Raw genomic sequence first — 16969 nt, 5'->3', positions numbered from 1 at the left:
TAACAAATTTAGGCGAAAAAATGAAAAAATCACAAGGGGTAAGTCCAGCATTTTTATCAAATTTAGGCCTAAAATTTAAGAATTTCACAAGGGGTGTATTTGCATTTGTATTAAATTTAGGCGAAAAGTTAAAAAAATCACAAGGGGTAAGTCCAGCATTTTTATCAAATTTAGGCAAAAAATTGAAAACGAATCACAAGGGGTAAGTCCAGCATTTTTATCAAATTTAGGCCTAAAATTGAAGAATTTCACAAGGGGTTAGTCCAGCATTTTTATTAAATTTAGGCGAAAATATGAAAAAATCACAAGGGGTATCATTCAGCATTTTTATAAAATTAAGGCAAAAAATTGAACAAATCACAAGGGGTAAGTCCAGCATTTTTATCAAATTTAGGCGAAAAATTGAAGAATTTCACAAGGGGTAAGTCCAGCATTTTTATCAAATTTAGGAAAAAAATAGAACAAATCACAAGGGGTAAGTCCAGTATTTTTATCAAATTTAGGCCAAAAATAGAACAAATCACAAGGGGTAAGTCCAGCATTTTAAACAAATTTAGGCGAAAAAATTAAAAAAATCACAAGTGGTAAGTTCAGCATTTTTATCAAATTTAGGCGAAAAATTGAAAAAAACACAAGGGGTAAGTCCAGCATTTTTATCAAATTTTGGCAAAAACTTGGAAAAATCACAAGGGGTAAGTTCAGCATTTTTATCAAATTTAGGCAAAAAACTTAACAAATCACAAGGGGTAGGTCCAGCATTTTTAACAAATTTAGGCGAAAAAATGAAAAAATCACAAGGGGTAAGTCCAGCATTTTTAACAAATTTAGGCCTAAAATTGAAGAATTTCGCAAGGGGTAAGTCCAGCATTTTTATCAAATTAAGGCCTAAAAATTGAACAAATCACAAGGGGGAAGTCCAGCATTTTTATCAAATTTAGGCCTAAAATTTAAGAATTTCACAAGGGGTGTATTTGCATTTATATTAAATTTAGGCGAAAAGTTGAAAAAATCACAAGGGGTAAGTGCAGCATTTTTATCAAATTTAGGCAAAAAATTGAAAACGAATCACAAGGGGTAAGTCCAGCATTTTTATCAAATTTAGGCCTAAAATTGAAGAATTTCACAAGGGGTTAGTCCAGCATTTTTATTAAATTTAGGCGAAAATATGAAAAAATCACAAGGGGTATCATTCAGCATTTTTATAAAATTAAGGCAAAAAATTGAACAAATCACAAGGGGTAAGTCCAGCATTTGTATCAAATTTAGGCAAAAAAATGTAAACAAATCACAAGGGGTAAAGTCCAGTATTTTTATCAAATTTAAGGCCAAAAATAGAAAAAAACACAAGGGGTAAGTCCAGCATTTTAAACAAATTTAGGCGAAAAAATTAAAAAAATCACAAGTGGTAATTTCAGCATTTTTATCAAATTTAGGCGAAAAATTGAAAAAAACACAAGGGGTAAGTCCAGCATTTTTATCAAATTTAGGAAAAAAATAGAACAAATCACAAGGGGTAAGTCCAGTATTTTTATCAAATTTAAGGCCAAAAATTGAAAAAAACACAAGGGGTAAGTCCAGCATTTTAAACAAATTTAGGCGAAAAAATGAAAAAAATCACAAGTGGTAAGTTCAGCATTTTTATCAAATTTAGGCAAAAAATTGAAAACGAATCACAAGGGGTAAGTCCAGCATTTTTATCAAATTTAGGCCTAAAATTGAAGAATTTCACAAGGGGTTAGTCCAGCATTTTTATTAAATTTAGGCGAAAATATGAAAAAATCACAAGGGGTATCATTCAGCATTTTTATAAAATTAAGGCAAAAAATTGAACAAATCACAAGGGGTAAGTCCAGCATTTGTATCAAATTTAGGCAAAAAAATGTAAACAAATCACAAGGGGTAAAGTCCAGCATTTTTATCAAATTTAGGCAAAAAATAGAACAAATCACAAGGGGTAAGTCCAGCATTTTAAACAAATTTAGGCGAAAAAATTAAAAAAATCACAAGTGGTAAGTTCAGCATTTTTATCAAATTTAGGCGAAAAATTGAAAAAAACACAAGGGGTAAGTCCAGCATTTTTATCAAATTTAGGCAAAAAATAGAACAAATCACAAGGGGTAAGTCCAGTATTTTTATCAAATTTAAGGCCAAAAATAGAAAAAAACACAAGGGGTAAGTCCAGCATTTTAAACAAATTTAGGCGAAAAAATGAACAAAATCACAAGTGGTAAGTTCAGCATTTTTATCAAATTTAGGCGAAAAATTGAAGAATTTCACAAGGGGTAAGTCCAGCATTTTTACTAAATTTGGGCCAAAAGTTCTATACTACTCATGGAAAAACTGGGGTAATAATGGTAAAGCACCAAACAGTGACGTCGTTTCAGACAAATTTATTTGTGCAATAGACTTCCTTCCAGTATTCCTTACTGAGTCAACTAAATTGTCCTTCATGTACAAGTTTAATTGTCTCTACTTTCTTACCATAAATTCTCTATTTTCATCTTAGAGTGCATCGAGAATTCTCTTTGTATGTACCTATACAAGAATAGTTCATTAAAAGGACTCAAGTGTCAATACTGGGACACAAACCCATGCTGATCAGAAACCCCAAGGGCCCAACTTCATACAGCTGGCTAAGCAGAAAAAAGTAGCTAAGCGCAACAAAAGTTTGCTTACCAGAGTAAGATTACCAGCCAAACTACCATGTTACATGTACAATTTATGACTGGTTTTCCATCTGGCTCATCTCTGCTTAGCAGAAAAATGTTAAGCAATGCTTTCTGCTTAAGCAGCTCTTTGAAATTGGGCCCAGAGATTCAGTCCAGTGCGCTTGACCACTTGGTCATGACAAGCCGCCTTGAAGCTTGACATTTTGTACACTGTTTTTATTCAGAAAAGGTATACACTCAAAGATAAGAATAGCCCTGAACATTGAACCCTGATCCTTCTCATCTACACAACATTGAGCAAGTTCGATTGTCACGTTAAAGACGCTGGACACTATTGGTAATTGTCAAAGACTAGCCTTCACAGTTGGTGTATCTCAACATATGCATAAAATAACAAACCTGTGAAGATTTGAGCTCAATCGGTCGTCAAAGTTGCGAGATAATAATGAAAGAAAAAAAGTTGTGTGCTTTCAGATGCTTGATTTTGAGACTTCAAATGCTAAATCTGAGGTCTCGAAATCAAATTCGTGGAAAATTACTTATTTTGAGTAAATACCAATAGTGTCCAGTGCCTTTAAGTCGACCCATGATTGACCACTGACTAGCGATGACATCAAAGTGACTCAAAATGACTTAATAGGAAGTCTAGTCAACCATCGGTATTCTGCCTTTTAGCTATATTGTCACTGGTCCCCTTCTGTTCTTCCCACACGTTAGCATAGAACATGCTATCGGGACCACGGAAGAAACCATGGTCCTGAGGCTGGTTCCAAATGGTCGACTGCAGTAGTCAAACCAAGGTCAACAAGCCTGGGTTCGAGTCGAAGTAGTCAACCTTTAGTCAATCATGGGGCACACTCGCACTTGCTCATTGTTGACACAGAACTTTAACAAGGATGTACACAGTCAAACAATAAATAAGAATATGTTATTCACATACAGCGTACATTCACACACGGCGTACATTCACACCAAACTATTGGATTAAACGATGCTGATAGGTATCTAGCATATACACATTTTTACTGGAGAAAAATAACTTTACAAAAAAAAGCCATCTCTGGGCTTAGTGAAATAAATGGGCCCTGAGAGGCTCACTTTGTATGGCATTGTCCAGGAATCAGACCCTCATCAACAAGTCTGTTATCGGTGGAAATATCTAGATTTCAGCTAGCATGGTTAAATAAGGTATACGTTTGGTAATCACTCTTAAAATAATGTTGGTTCGAAGCCTACAGCAGCTCTCGATAGTATAAAGCATTTTGAGAAACATTTCACATAGAAGTAATATGTTTTGTAAAAAGTTTTTATGCCCCAAAATTTGAATCTGAGAAGCATTACTGCTGTAATGTTTCTCAGATTGTTCCTTCCTTTTGGTGATTATTCTTCCTTAGTGGTCATAACTGCTCCTGGTTTTGGTTTTAAAAACCGCATCCAACTTTTACAATGAAGTTTTATTGTATACATCTTTATTTATACCGGATTAAAAAATCAATCGGTTCCAAGAACCAAAGGTGTACTTTGCCTGTAAAAAACTTTCCCTACTCACTGCTCATCACATTTTGTTATAAATACATTTCTGTCATCACTCTATATTTTCTTAATTATTAAAAACACTGTCACAATTCCACCGAGGCCAGTTCTACATTCGAGTGCGATAGTATGTGTTGTCGGACCACATTACCAGCCTAAATGCTTTACAACGTGACTTTTATGGGATGGCCATTGCATGATGAGGTATCAATGTATAATTGGTCTGCGGTAACAGCATATGTAAATCTACTTGCTGGGTATTTGAAATTCTTTTGAGAACTTGTCTTGCTCTAATTCTACTACCAGGGAATAATGACTTTTATTTCTGACTGCCCACTCCATGTAACCTATGGGTGCATTCGTTTAGCTTCCCTGGGGTCTACCCCGCGGTGCTCACTCGGGTGAGCCCCTGACTAGAGCTAAACAAACGATCACTCACCGCTCTCGTAGTGACGTCATGCACCTGGGGCCAGACCCAAGTGACCCACTCCACAAGCAGGGCACTGGGAGCTGACCCGGGTGAGCCTCTGGAATGACGTCAAAGCTATTCGAACTCACCGGGGGAAGACCGGGGTCAACCCAGGGAAGCTTAACGAACGCACCCATTGTGCGTACATTGAATCCTCTACAGAAGCTGTTTTTATTCCATTATAATTGATTACTTCTAACCATAGAAATAAAACCCGGAGAATGCTGAGTGTGACATTGTGCATGCGATTTCGTTAGGAGACCACTTTTATCGATGCGCGTATGCACTTCTTTGCCATACAGTAGGCGCCATTATCATTGACCAATGAAAACACTCACGTGCACTCCTGTGATGATCATTTCGCCATACACGTATGTCCCATGGTGCAATAAGCCGCGTCCACTGACAACACATGGAACGGTTGAGCTCAGCTTTCTCCGAGTTCTATTTCTATGCTCCTAACTAATGTCATTGAGCGTTTCATCACAAACCCTTATTGAAGTAAACCCTGTCGATACTTCCTCCTCTCTGCTTGATACTCGCTTGAAGATCCTCCTCGAGGTGATTGGTAGCGATAGAACTGTGAAGAAAGAAAAGCAAAGTCACTAGCGGAAAATGAACAACGAGATAGAATGGGGTTTGATTTCACAAAGAGGAAGGACTAGTCGAGTTAAGCAAGTCGTCCTACTAACTAGGACTAGCCTAAAGTTTTTAGTATTTCCTAGGACTTGTCCTGAAGTAGGACTAGTCCATAGTTCTTTGTGAAATCAACCCTTGGTCTCACAAGTAATACTACATGTAGGTTCTATATAGCGCTTATCACAACCCTAAGGGGCAAATCAAAGCGCTGGAAGTATTTTGGAAGTATGAGACCCGTGGCCGATTTCACAAAACGCTACCATTACAACCTATCTCGTGTTCGGACGAGTAACTCGTCTTAACTTAGGATGGGTTCAATGTGCGTCCCAATGTCTTCAGATACAGAACTTAACCCGTTCTATTAAGCCCTAAGATTAATCCCAAGTTACGAAGAGTTTGGTGAAATCGACGGCTGTTCCTTTATAGCACCATGAATGCTTTACAAGGTGCTGTGGCGCATATGCTGCTGGTTGAACCAGGAATACTGGGGTGAACCCCTTTTCTTTACCATAAGTGCACTGGGTTCTTTTACATGCATTACACAACAACCGGAACCAACAGCTTTACGTCCCATCGGAAGGGCGAAGCAATAATGGTTAATGTAACAGTACATACCTTTTTTGAGGGAACAGTGCACAGCACATCGGTGTTGCAAAGACCAACCTAGCCAAAGCAAGATATAAAAGTTAGCTTATAGGAAAAAGTGACATCAACATAAAATAATGAAGAATTTCATTAGCATATAGGAGAGCCAAAGACTCTGCTTTGATTACCTGCTCGATTTGTCTGCGATATTTTGTTTCCAACTTTTTGTTGTATCCTCTGTTGGTTTTGCTTTAGGAACATCAACACTCTAAAACCCTTTCCGTACATTGTACAACTGACAATTGTATCTCAGACTACAGAGACAGTTGCTATGTCACATGATTAGGGGCAAGCTTTTGCGTAGTTGTGTAAGAGACGTTGAACACCCATACACGATTCTGAATGGATGTGTATGTCACAATGGTACTAGGGTTTGCTCATCTGGAGGTTGCTATGCAAAAGGCTCGCCCCAAACCATTTGACATAGCAACTGTCTCGATAGTCTGAGGAATTCAAATGTAAGCGGTACTGTATGACTAAGCAAGTCATTACTGTCTATCAAGTCATTGTAGCAGACATTATTCAAATCTAACTTGCAAATGGCTTATTGAGAGAGCGTCTTGAAACTGTTTTGATTGTGGCTTGTTTAACATCGAAAGGGAAGTAAATTATTTGAGTTAAAGACACTGGACACTATTGGTAATTGTCAAAGACCAGTCTTCTCACTTAGTGTATCTCAACATATGCATAAAATAACAAACCTGTGAAAATTTGAGCTCATTTGGTCAATGAAGTTGCGAGATAATAATTAAAGAAAAAAACATCTTGTCACATGAAGTTGTGTGCTTTCAGATGCTTGATTTCGGAACGTCAAACTCTAATTCTGAGGTCTCAAAATCAAGTTTATGAAAAATTACTTCTTTCTCAAAAACTACGTCACTTCAGAGGGAGCCGTTTCTTACACGGTTTTATACTATCAACAGCTCTCCATTGATTGTTACCAAGTAAGGTTTTATGCTACTAATTACTTTCAGTAATTACAAATAGTGTCCACTGCCTTTTACACTGTACTTACGTCAGACCTACTAGGCCCACTTGTATTGGTGCGTTCATAACTGGGTAGCGCTTCAGAAATGCACCCTTTTCCAACTTGCTCATGATTAATGGTGGGATGCCTTTGGGATTAAAACAAAAATATTAATCTTTCAGATCTATAAATACATATATTTTTTTGTGAGGCGTCACCCAACTCACAAGGCCAGACGGCCACTTCCAGGTGAAGGCTACTATTAACTGATTTGGGATATCGACCTGGATCAGTTGTCACCAGGGGGACATGACCGCCTACTCCTTGAGTTGAAAAAGGGTTACCCCCCCCCTTCACAGTCAGTAAGGATGGAGGCATGGGTATCATCCACTAGGAGCCTGGTTGCCCCATAGCATATCATGATGGTGTGGGGTCCCAGGGAAAGCTGGAAAAGAGCGGTGGAAGAAGAGAAGGCGTCTGGAAGCTGATGATAGTGAAGATGAATGAAGGGCTCTGAGGTCATGGAGATATAAAACTGGGGCCAAATTATGAACAACTTTTTACATAAGCAGAAGAAGAAGTAACTGTAAATACTAAAAAGTAAACTTGCGGGTACAACCATGAATATGATCTCTTTTGAGGGAGTGTTGGCTCTGAAAAGAGCTGGTGCGGTCTGGACATTTTGAACAGTATAGACGATGTGACCTCTGACGTCACACGGAAACCATAACATGATTCGCGCGCATACCGCCGGGCAAAACCTTTGTGTTTTGGCAACCAGCTAGAAAGTGTACGCAATCTTACCATGACTCCGTGTCTTTTTGCCCGGCGAAACATGACGTATACAGTGTTTTGTCAACAGAGGGCGGTGTGAATGTAAACATAGGTCACATCGTCTATTCTCTGCTCGTCTTCAGGATACAAGCAGAGTATACTCTTTAAGAATGTCGAGAATACTCTGCTCGTCTTCAGGAGCGTGCAGAGTATACTGTTGGAAACGTCGAGACCAAACCGGCTCTTTTCAGAGCCAACACTCCCTCAAAAGAGATATTGAACGTGGTTGTAACCGCAAGTTTACTATTCAGTATTTATAATTACTTCTTATTCTTCACACCATGCACAGCTTCGAAAAACCATTCATAAATACCTCAGACAGTTTCGCTATTCGTATTGGTGGAGAGCGCGTCACATGGGTGTGTATAAACCTTTGTTTATGACCGGTAAAAAGTGTTAATTCATGGGCGTGACACGTGACCTTGCGCCTGTTCTTATAAGACCGTTTCTTCATTCCTATTGGTCGAGAGCAACAGCTGAAACAGTTGTGCCACATCACGCGATACTCGCAACGCGCACAGCATTCCCTTATAAGGAGTTGTTTACCCGAGGGCGGCGGAGGGCTTTACCATTTCATAGCTGGAGGGGTGTTGTGTTGAAAGAAATCATTTAACAATTATAATTTTTGCATTTATTTACTTTTTGACCAAAAAGTGATGATGTTTTTGACCGAAAAGATATGAGTGGGAATCAAAGTGTGTTGAATCGGTTTTCAACTAGTGGTTCAAACCCGCCGAGGCCTGGTTCTTGATAATTTACCTCGACTTCGTCTCGGTAAAATAATCAAGAACCAGGCCTCGATGGGATTAAACCACTAGTTGAAAACCTCTTCACCACACATTGATTCCCTTATTTACAAGAAGAAGAATTTTGAAGTAGATACGTAAACTTACTCATGCCTGGAAGAGCCATGCATATTCTAGAGAAGACGACCTGTCCGATGGCGCTGCGGGCGGCTTTTGTCGACTCCCCTAAGCGGTTACCTTCCTCATCGAACACAGTGATCCCGCTCTGTAACTCCTGTTTCCTCATCATTGGGATATTGATGCAGTTGGCGGCTGCTACGGCAACAAAGGGAACAAAGCGACCAACAATTGCCGGTGCTTTCTGGTAAAGAAAACATCAGAAATGACGACATGGTCAAAATGTAACTCATTTCTAATACACTGGATTATTATTATTATCATTATTATTAAGTATTATTTATACAGGGTAGCCCCATTAGTGTAAAAATCTGTTCTCCCTGGGGGCCCTGTAAAAAAGCAATACACAGAACAAGAGATAAACAAATACACATGTATAAAGAACAACCCCCACAAAAGCACCAACAGCACTCTATACCACCAGGAACAAAACAGAGAGAAAAGGCAACAAAAAGCCCATAATGCAAAATAAATCAATGACTCCGTAAACGCCAGAACCTAGAAGTGACTGAAGTCAAGGTTGGCTCATTACGCAGTCTCTCAGGCAAACCATTCCATAAAAGGGAACCTTTGTAAGAAATGCTACTTTTGCCTTTTTCAGTCCTCACTTTAGGCACACACAACCCATGACTCTCTGCATTTCTGGTGGAATAGGTATACGTTTGGTGAAGACCAGTATTCTCGGGGTGTTTCCCAAAGTATGCATCAAACAACAACTCTGTGAAAATTTGGGCTCAATTGGTCATCAAAGTTGCAAGATAATATTGAAGAAAGAACTTGCAAGAACTTTGTGTGCTTTCAGATGCAAAATAAAAGGCTTCAGGCCTGAAGTCTTTGATTATTTTAGTGAGAAATTACCTCTTTCTCAAAAACTATGTTACTTCAGAGGGAGCCGTTTCTCACAATGTTTTGTACTATCAACAGCTCTCCATTGCTTGTACACAAGTAAGTTTTTATGCTAACAATTATTTTCAGTAACCAATAGTGTCCAGTGCCTTTTAATTGGAATTTTGTCTTCGTCACATTACATTCCAATCTCTATCGATTGTTAATCTTGAACTTGCTAATAGAGTTAGCATCTTGGGAGCTTATTTTCTCCCAGAAAAATGCACCAAGGGTGTTTCAATCATGGTGTTGGAGGGGTTGACACACCTCGATAATTTATTGCCGAAGAATTGGCATCGTAGTTTGAAAAGGATGTTATGTACTTCAGCTTCTCTATTTCCTTGACATCTGGGCCCAATTTCATAGAGCTTCTTTAGCAGAAGAAGTAGCTAAGCGCAACAAAAAGTTGTTTACCAGAACAAGGTTAGCATCCAAAACCATGGAGGAAGGAAGAGAAGGAGCTCGAGCGACCCGCAAAACCGCAGAGTAACAAAAGAATACCCTGACAATGCCCCTGGCTGACCAGTGGAAAAAGATGGGAGACCTCCAGCTGGACGGCCGATTAACGAGTGGGATTAGATCTCTTTGTACAGAACGTGTGGTACCGCCACTCTGCACCGTTGCCTTCATGTAAAGTTGAATCATTGGAGACAAGAATTGTGAATACACACGGTTTCATTGACAGTTTGTGGTGTTTACATGGAAATATCATAGCCTATTTTTACATTTTTTGCAACTTTCCGGTCAGTAGCAGTGGATCAAAATTTGGGTATAAGCACACGAGGGTGGTTGGTATTCAATTGTGTTCATCGTTAAGGTGTCTGGTAGCGTCCAAAAATGTTATCGCGTCTCAAAAAAAGTAGTTTTTCCCTTTATTATATCCATACGACATACGACGCCATAGTTTGGTTAAGAACCAAGTGCGCACGCGCAAACTCACACACGCCAGGTCGCCCATTGTTTGTGTAAGGTATGTGGGTGATTACGAGGTGTCGTTAAACGACCGCGTTACCACGGGTTCGACTTTTGAAGTCCCTTCGTTCGAACTCCTTCTCTTCCTTCCTCCACGCCAAAACTACCATGTCACGTGTACAAGGTTTGCGGTAACACCATGTTATGATTATCTCTAAACTAGTTATGGTGGTTCTGAAAAGAACCATTGGTTTCAACTCATTTTAGAGATTATCATTTCAAACCTTGCTTAAGCAGCTCTATAAAATTAGGCCCTGTTGAACTCCATCAGATTCTTGAAAAAGCAGTGGAGCAATGACTTACTTTGACTACGCTGTTCAGACCCACTGCTGTTGTGACTGCACCTGTTGTGGCTAGTACATAGGATAATCCCAACTGACTGCAAGGGGAACAAAAACCATAAATGTGTTACAAAAACGAATGTTGATTTGGGGTTGAACAAAGACAAATTTACTAGAGTGGGACTTGAACCACCACTTTCAGATTAACGTGCCATTGCTCTACAAACTTAGCTATCTAGCCCTATGTTGGGGGGGGGTTTCACTATTTTGTCAATATTTTCGTTCAGGGGTGCTGAAAAATGTTTTTTTTTCTTTTTCTAATGAGAGATCCCCTATCATCACAAGTCCACGGTAGCCCACTTCAAGGTGAGGGTTACACTTGACTGCCACCAAGTGCACATTGCCACCAACTCCTGCGGCTGCCACAGGGTTATCCCCTTCGCAGTCCGTAAGGATGTAGGCGTAGAGCAGAATGCACTACCTTTTCAACTGTTTATGAAGCAATTATGATTGACGTGTCTGGTCAAGGGCACAAGTGTCATGACAGGGTATTGAACCCAAGCTCTGCTGCTAACAACAACACCAGGGCCCACTTTCATAGAGCTGCTAAGCGCAAAAATTTGCTCAGCATGAAATTTCTTCCTTGATAAAAACAGGTTTACCAACCCAATTTCCATGTGATTTTCAGGATAAGCGAGCTAAAGCTGAATACCAGTAAAAAGCGCTATGCAACAAATGGAAATTTGGCTGGTAATCCTGTTTTTATCTGGGAAGAAATTTCATGCTTAGCAAATTTTTGTGCTTAGCAGCTCTATGAAGTTGGGCCCAGAGCTTGGGTACCGTGAACTATACCACTCGGCCGAAATATTTTCAAATGGAACCAGCCTCAATGTAAAATTTGCATTGGGGATAAAGAATTTTAATTTCGTTTTAACCCTTTCACAGATGTGTGTTAGCACTGTGTACTCTGTACCCTCTGTGAGTCCTGCCAGTGATTTTTCACAGGAAACGGGAAAGTAGCGACGGTGCTAATGCACATCTGTGTAAGAGTTATAACCAAAATTTCCATCCTCGATGCAAGCTGTGTTTAATCCGCCTCATTCTTGAGCTGGAAAATCAGGAGCTGTCGAACTTGCAGTAGTACGAGAAGCTACAGTTGAACTTACTTGACTGATAAAGGTGAGGCCCCGCTTCTGTTTGTATAGTTAACGATGGCATTAAAAGATTGATTGATCCACTGCCAAAATAACACTGCTGGTGTTGTTCTGTAAAAAAAAAAGAAACAAACATCATAGACTTATATAATTGAATTCCATATTTTGTTGTTTTTATTTCCCATGGAAGCCTTGTCAGTTATAAAGTGCTTATCTTGAAGGCACTGGAAATGTTTGTCAAAGACCAGTATTCACACTTGGTGTACCCATACATAAGCATAAAATGACATATCTGTGAAAGTTTGGGCTGAATTAGTCGACAAAGTTGCAATAAAATAATGAAAGAAAAAACTCCCTTGCTGCAAAAATTAGTGTGCTTCTTTCAGATGCCTGAAAAAAGGATATAGGTTTGAAGTCAATCTCAGAAGAAAATACCTCTCTTTCAAAAACTATGTTACTTCAAAAGGAATCTTTTCTCACAATGTTTAATACTAACAACAGCTCTCCGTTACAATTACCAAGTAATTTTATATTTACTAAACATGTCCAGGGGTGGATTTCCCAAAGAGTAAAGACTAGTCTTATCTCGAGTTGGGATGAGTTGTTCATCCTAACTTAGGACAAGTTATTCGTCCGAACTTAAGACTGGCCTTAAGTTTTTAATATCTCCTAGGATTAGTCCTAAGTTAGGACTGGTCCTAACTCTTTGTGAAATCGACCCCTGTTGCTTTAACCATGTCTACCCACTGACTGTACAGGTTGCCTTTAAACTGACTTGTATGATATGGCCCTAACACAGGGTTCAAAATTAGCTGCTGCAACAGCGGCGGGCGAGTCAAAGAGCTGTTCCTATTCACAATTAAGGTGGGTACAGTGGTCAAATCATAAAGAATGGTTTTACAATTAGCTCGTTTAAACACCGACTAAAAACGTTTTTACTAAATTCCCAACATAATTGATCGATTTGCTTTTTTATACTGGTAGTTGGCTTAGCCGTTACTTACTTACCTACCTACTTACTCGTCTATGTTTTCTAATTGGTATTGTTTGTTTAATTGTTGTCCCTTTGTTTACTTCACTTACATGTTCTGCTTCATAGTTATATTTACATTGTTTAACCATGGTTAAACCTTTGTGTAGTTATCTACCGTAGTGGTATGTATTTATTTATTCGTCTATTTAGTGCTGTTTTCCTGTTTTGTTCTGTAATCTTGTAACGGGCACATCCGCCACAAGCCTCGGCTTTTAGGATGATGCCTCCATGTGATGTGAATGTGGAAATGAATGTTTTATTGATTTGATTTGATTTGATTTGATTTAGTTAAAAAACCTGCAGGCAATCTAAAATTTTAGTTGACTCGTCTGTCTGGTGATTGAAAAAAAAGGTATGGGAAACCCCTGTAACACTTGTAGACCATAGTCTAATGATAACTTACCTGTAGAAAGTGAGCATGCAGCCAGTGATGGTCATATTCATAGGTACCTGGGCCGACATCCTCCCTATTAATGTCATCTTCTCCTTAGTGTCCGGGTGGAAGGCAGAGTCGTACCTGTACTTTGCCGTCCAGATCTCTGAGTCCGTCACATTAGGCATTACTCGACCGTTTCTGGATGATGGTGAGAGAGTGCAGTGATGAATGGATAGAGGCGAATGGTTTGAATCAGTATGGGATTTGAGGCATTGCATGGTGAGGTGTTTGCAGTAACACCGTGTGTGTATCTACTTGCTGGGTAGATGTTCTTCTTTTGGGAACTTGTCTTGTTTTAAAGGCAATTGGACACGTTTGGTAATATTGTCAAAGACCAGTTATCTCACATGGTGTACCCCAACATTATATATGCATAAAATAAAAAGCCTATGAAACTTGGGCTCAATTGGTCATCGTAGTTGCGAGAAAATAATGAACGAAAAAAAAACTTGCACAAAGTTGTTTGCTTTCAGGTAGAAATTAAAAGGCTTCAGCTGAAGTCTTTCAGTATTATAGTGAGAAAATACCTCTTTCTCAAAAACTATGTTATTTCAGAGAGAGTCGTTTCTCACACTGTGTTATACGATGCTCGTTGCAAGTACGTTTTTATGCTATTATATAATTTTGAGTGATTACCTAATGTGGAGAGTGCCTTTTAACTCAACTACCACGGAATAGATTTTTCGGAATTCAATAGATTTCTCTACTACCTCGGAGTAAATTTTCCAATTCGTGAGACTCCTCAGTTCTGAGAACCTAATATACATCACTTTGAATCCACCTTAAAATGCATCTCGGTAAGCAGAGCCATGAAGTTCAACCCAGGGCTGCTTAACAGCCGATTTTGTGCTTACTGTACGCTTAACATTTCATAGCGCTGCCAACCATGTAAGCACACAAATAGGCATGCACAAAAATGAATGACGCAACAAAACCATGGAGAACGCGCAAAAAGGCCGTCTAATTTTCTTGCTAACCTGTGAAATACGTTTACACCGAAGCAAGTTTTTCTGCTACAGTAAACACAAATTGCTTACCAGAAGCATCCCTACGAAATTCGGCCCAGGGGCTTTCCTCAAAATTTAATCTCAACTCCTCATCACTTACTTGTATGCTTGAACCAACGCCTTGGCCTCATCAAGTTGGCTGTTCATTAGAAATGCATTCAGGGGGTTGGTCACGGTGAAGAAATGTTGAGCTCGTCCCAGGTAGGTGGATTGATCCCATTTTGGTTCGTTTAGATTCAGTCTCAGCCGAGGTGCACCTGATGCAATCTCAGACTTCATAGCTTCATTGGAGGCAGCCATCACACCTGGAATGGAATTTATCAGAATAACAATAATTGGTTCTTATGATATAGTGCCTTAATCACACCCCTTAATAGGGGCGTATCAAAGCACTCAGTATCAATTCCTGCAAGGTATGTGGAGTCTGGACTTAATGTCGGCTTTTAGTAGGACCGTATGTGGAGCTTTGTATAGAAGAATGAGACCTAAAATAATCCTTTAAAGGATTTGGGTACTTTTTCAAAATGTCCATAGATTTACATTAAACTTGCAGGGTTTGAAGAGAATGATAGTGGAAAGCTTCCCTTCAAATAGTACTTACTGAGGTGCTGTAGTTTTTGAGAAATGAGTAAAACAATGTCATGAAAATACGTTTGTAAATGATTAAAATAATTTTCGTCTCATATGAGACCAATATTATTTGGTGACTAGTAATAGGGAGAGGTTGATGGTATAAAACATTGTGAGAAACTGCTCCCTCTGAAGTGGCATAGTTTTCCAGAAAGAAGTAATTTTCCACGAATTTGATTTCGAGACCTCAGATTTAGAACTTGAGGTCTCAAAATCAACCTAAACGCACACAACTTTGTGTGACAAGGGTGTGTTTTTCTTTCATTATTATCTCGCAACTTCGATGACCGATAGAGCTTAAATCATCACAGGTTTGTTATTTTATGCATGTTGAGATACACCAACTGTGAAGGCTAGTCTTTGAAAATTACCAATAGTGTCCACTGCCTTTTAAGCAAGCATCACATAATGGTTTACTTTGTTTGTAAGAGTAAGGTGAAGTGGTGCAATATGCTGCCGATCAGACCAGGAAAACAGGGGTGAGCCCCTTCTCTTTATGATAAGTGCCCTGGGAAAATCAAATGACTTTTGAGAGTGAACTTTTCAAAATATCTCAACGACAAACTTTGCTCATGAAATAGGATTGCGTTTGATTATCGAGTTGTGCCCTGTCCTTGTGGCCGGCCAAGGATTCGAAAAGAATTGGGGAAAAGTTTCCGTATGGCGCCACCACTTTTTCACATCTTATTTACCTCAATGATAAATCCCTTTTTGTAAAAATGAGTGAAAAAGTGGTGGCGCCATACGGAAAGTTATCCATAATTGGCCCTAGTATTACGGGCAGCTAGGTTAGCTTAATCATGTTAGTCTTATACTCTAAGCTCAACAAGTGACTACAAGTTCAACCACCAAACCCTTCTGCTTATGCTGGTACTCAATTGCTCAATCGATCGTAGGCCTACACCTACAAACAGTAGGCCTACTTCCAGGTCAATCAATATTCAATGCATTGCAATGCCAGTACTGTGTATACAAAATGGCCTATACTAAAACTAGGCTTATTATTATGCACCCTGTTCACAGTGAAGAACGTAGCTGTAACAAGCATAATTCAACTAATAAATAAACCAAGTTTAATAGAATCATACCCATCTTCAACAAATCTTAATAATGTTTCTTTACCTGGTTAAAAGCCGGTAATTAATGCAGAACCTTTTGCAGTTGCAGTTTACGTCTTTAGCCGGTGTTCATGTGACACTGGCAGGCGCCCTCTAGTGTCTACGTGTAATTCATTTTCTTTACCGATGATTGGTCAATTTGGGGGTGTGTCCGTTGGGGGCACGTCGCGATACTATCGAAAAGTGATACTATCGAAAGCTTGTATTGCCAAAACTTCTACAGGTTTGTCAGTTTACGCACAGTGGATTACATACATCGCATCTGGTAATCATTACTTAAAAAGGATTATTTGTATTTAAAAGTGCAGTTTTCGAAAAGAGTTTCTAAAATTAATTTTTATGCTTAGCAGAATAAGGTTTATAGGCCCCAACCATCCAAATTCCCGAGTCACTACATGTTATGCACCATATTATTTGCCGACTGGTATCCTAGGTCTGCTTAGCAGGGGGGTAATTAAGCAATACTTTCTGCTAAAGCAGCTATGAAATTAAGCCAAGTAGACCCATTGCATAGACTGCCATTGCTGAGGGAGGAGGATTCTATTTAGAATTGTGACACAGAGCTCATTTGGGCAGTGGGACCTTCAAAAGAAAGGTACGGTACACAAAGTTTAACAAGAAAACATATATATGATTTATTGCTTGACAAAGATTAAGGATAACAAATAAACTTCACAAAAACTGCTTGTTACAAAATGTCTGCAGACATACAATACAATTACAGGCAATAATAATCAATCTTGTGTATTCAAAGTTGTTATTGTTTTAAAACTG

The 16969-nt window shown here is 39.0% G+C and overlaps 1 protein-coding gene across 1 annotated transcript; it reads right to left on the bottom strand.

Moving 5' to 3' along the window:
• Positions 1–4735: 4735 nt before the first annotated feature.
• On the bottom strand, positions 4736–16273 carry LOC117294627 (sideroflexin-1-like). The gene is made up of 9 exons (XM_033777123.1): positions 16200–16273; positions 14548–14752; positions 13408–13578; positions 11984–12082; positions 10840–10915; positions 8650–8863; positions 6971–7070; positions 5926–5973; positions 4736–5251 (listed from the first exon to the last, which is right to left on the bottom strand). The coding sequence occupies exons 2-9, from the start codon at positions 14745–14747 to the stop codon at positions 5155–5157; spliced, it is 1005 nt and encodes a 334-aa protein (XP_033633014.1). The 5' UTR covers positions 14748–14752; positions 16200–16273; the 3' UTR covers positions 4736–5154.
• Positions 16274–16969: the final 696 nt, after the last annotated feature.

This window comes from Asterias rubens, chromosome 9 (assembly GCF_902459465.1).
Source record: "Asterias rubens chromosome 9, eAstRub1.3, whole genome shotgun sequence".
NCBI lineage: Eukaryota > Metazoa > Echinodermata > Asteroidea > Forcipulatida > Asteriidae > Asterias > Asterias rubens.
This window is presented reverse-complemented; position numbering and strand designations above follow the sequence as displayed.

Excerpts from the sequence above, each read along its gene's own strand:
- LOC117294627 (XM_033777123.1), bottom strand. The coding sequence starts at position 14,747 with ATGGCTGCCTCCAATGAAGCTATGAAGTCTGAGATTGCATCAGGTGCA. Across the intron at positions 13,579-14,547 it reads GCGTTGGTTCAAGCATACAA|AAACGGTCGAGTAATGCCTA; the intron begins GTAAGTGATGAG and ends ACCATCATCCAG. Across the intron at positions 5,252-5,925 it reads GCACTGTTCCCTCAAAAAAG|TTCTATCGCTACCAATCACC; the intron begins GTATGTACTGTT and ends CTTTCTTCACAG.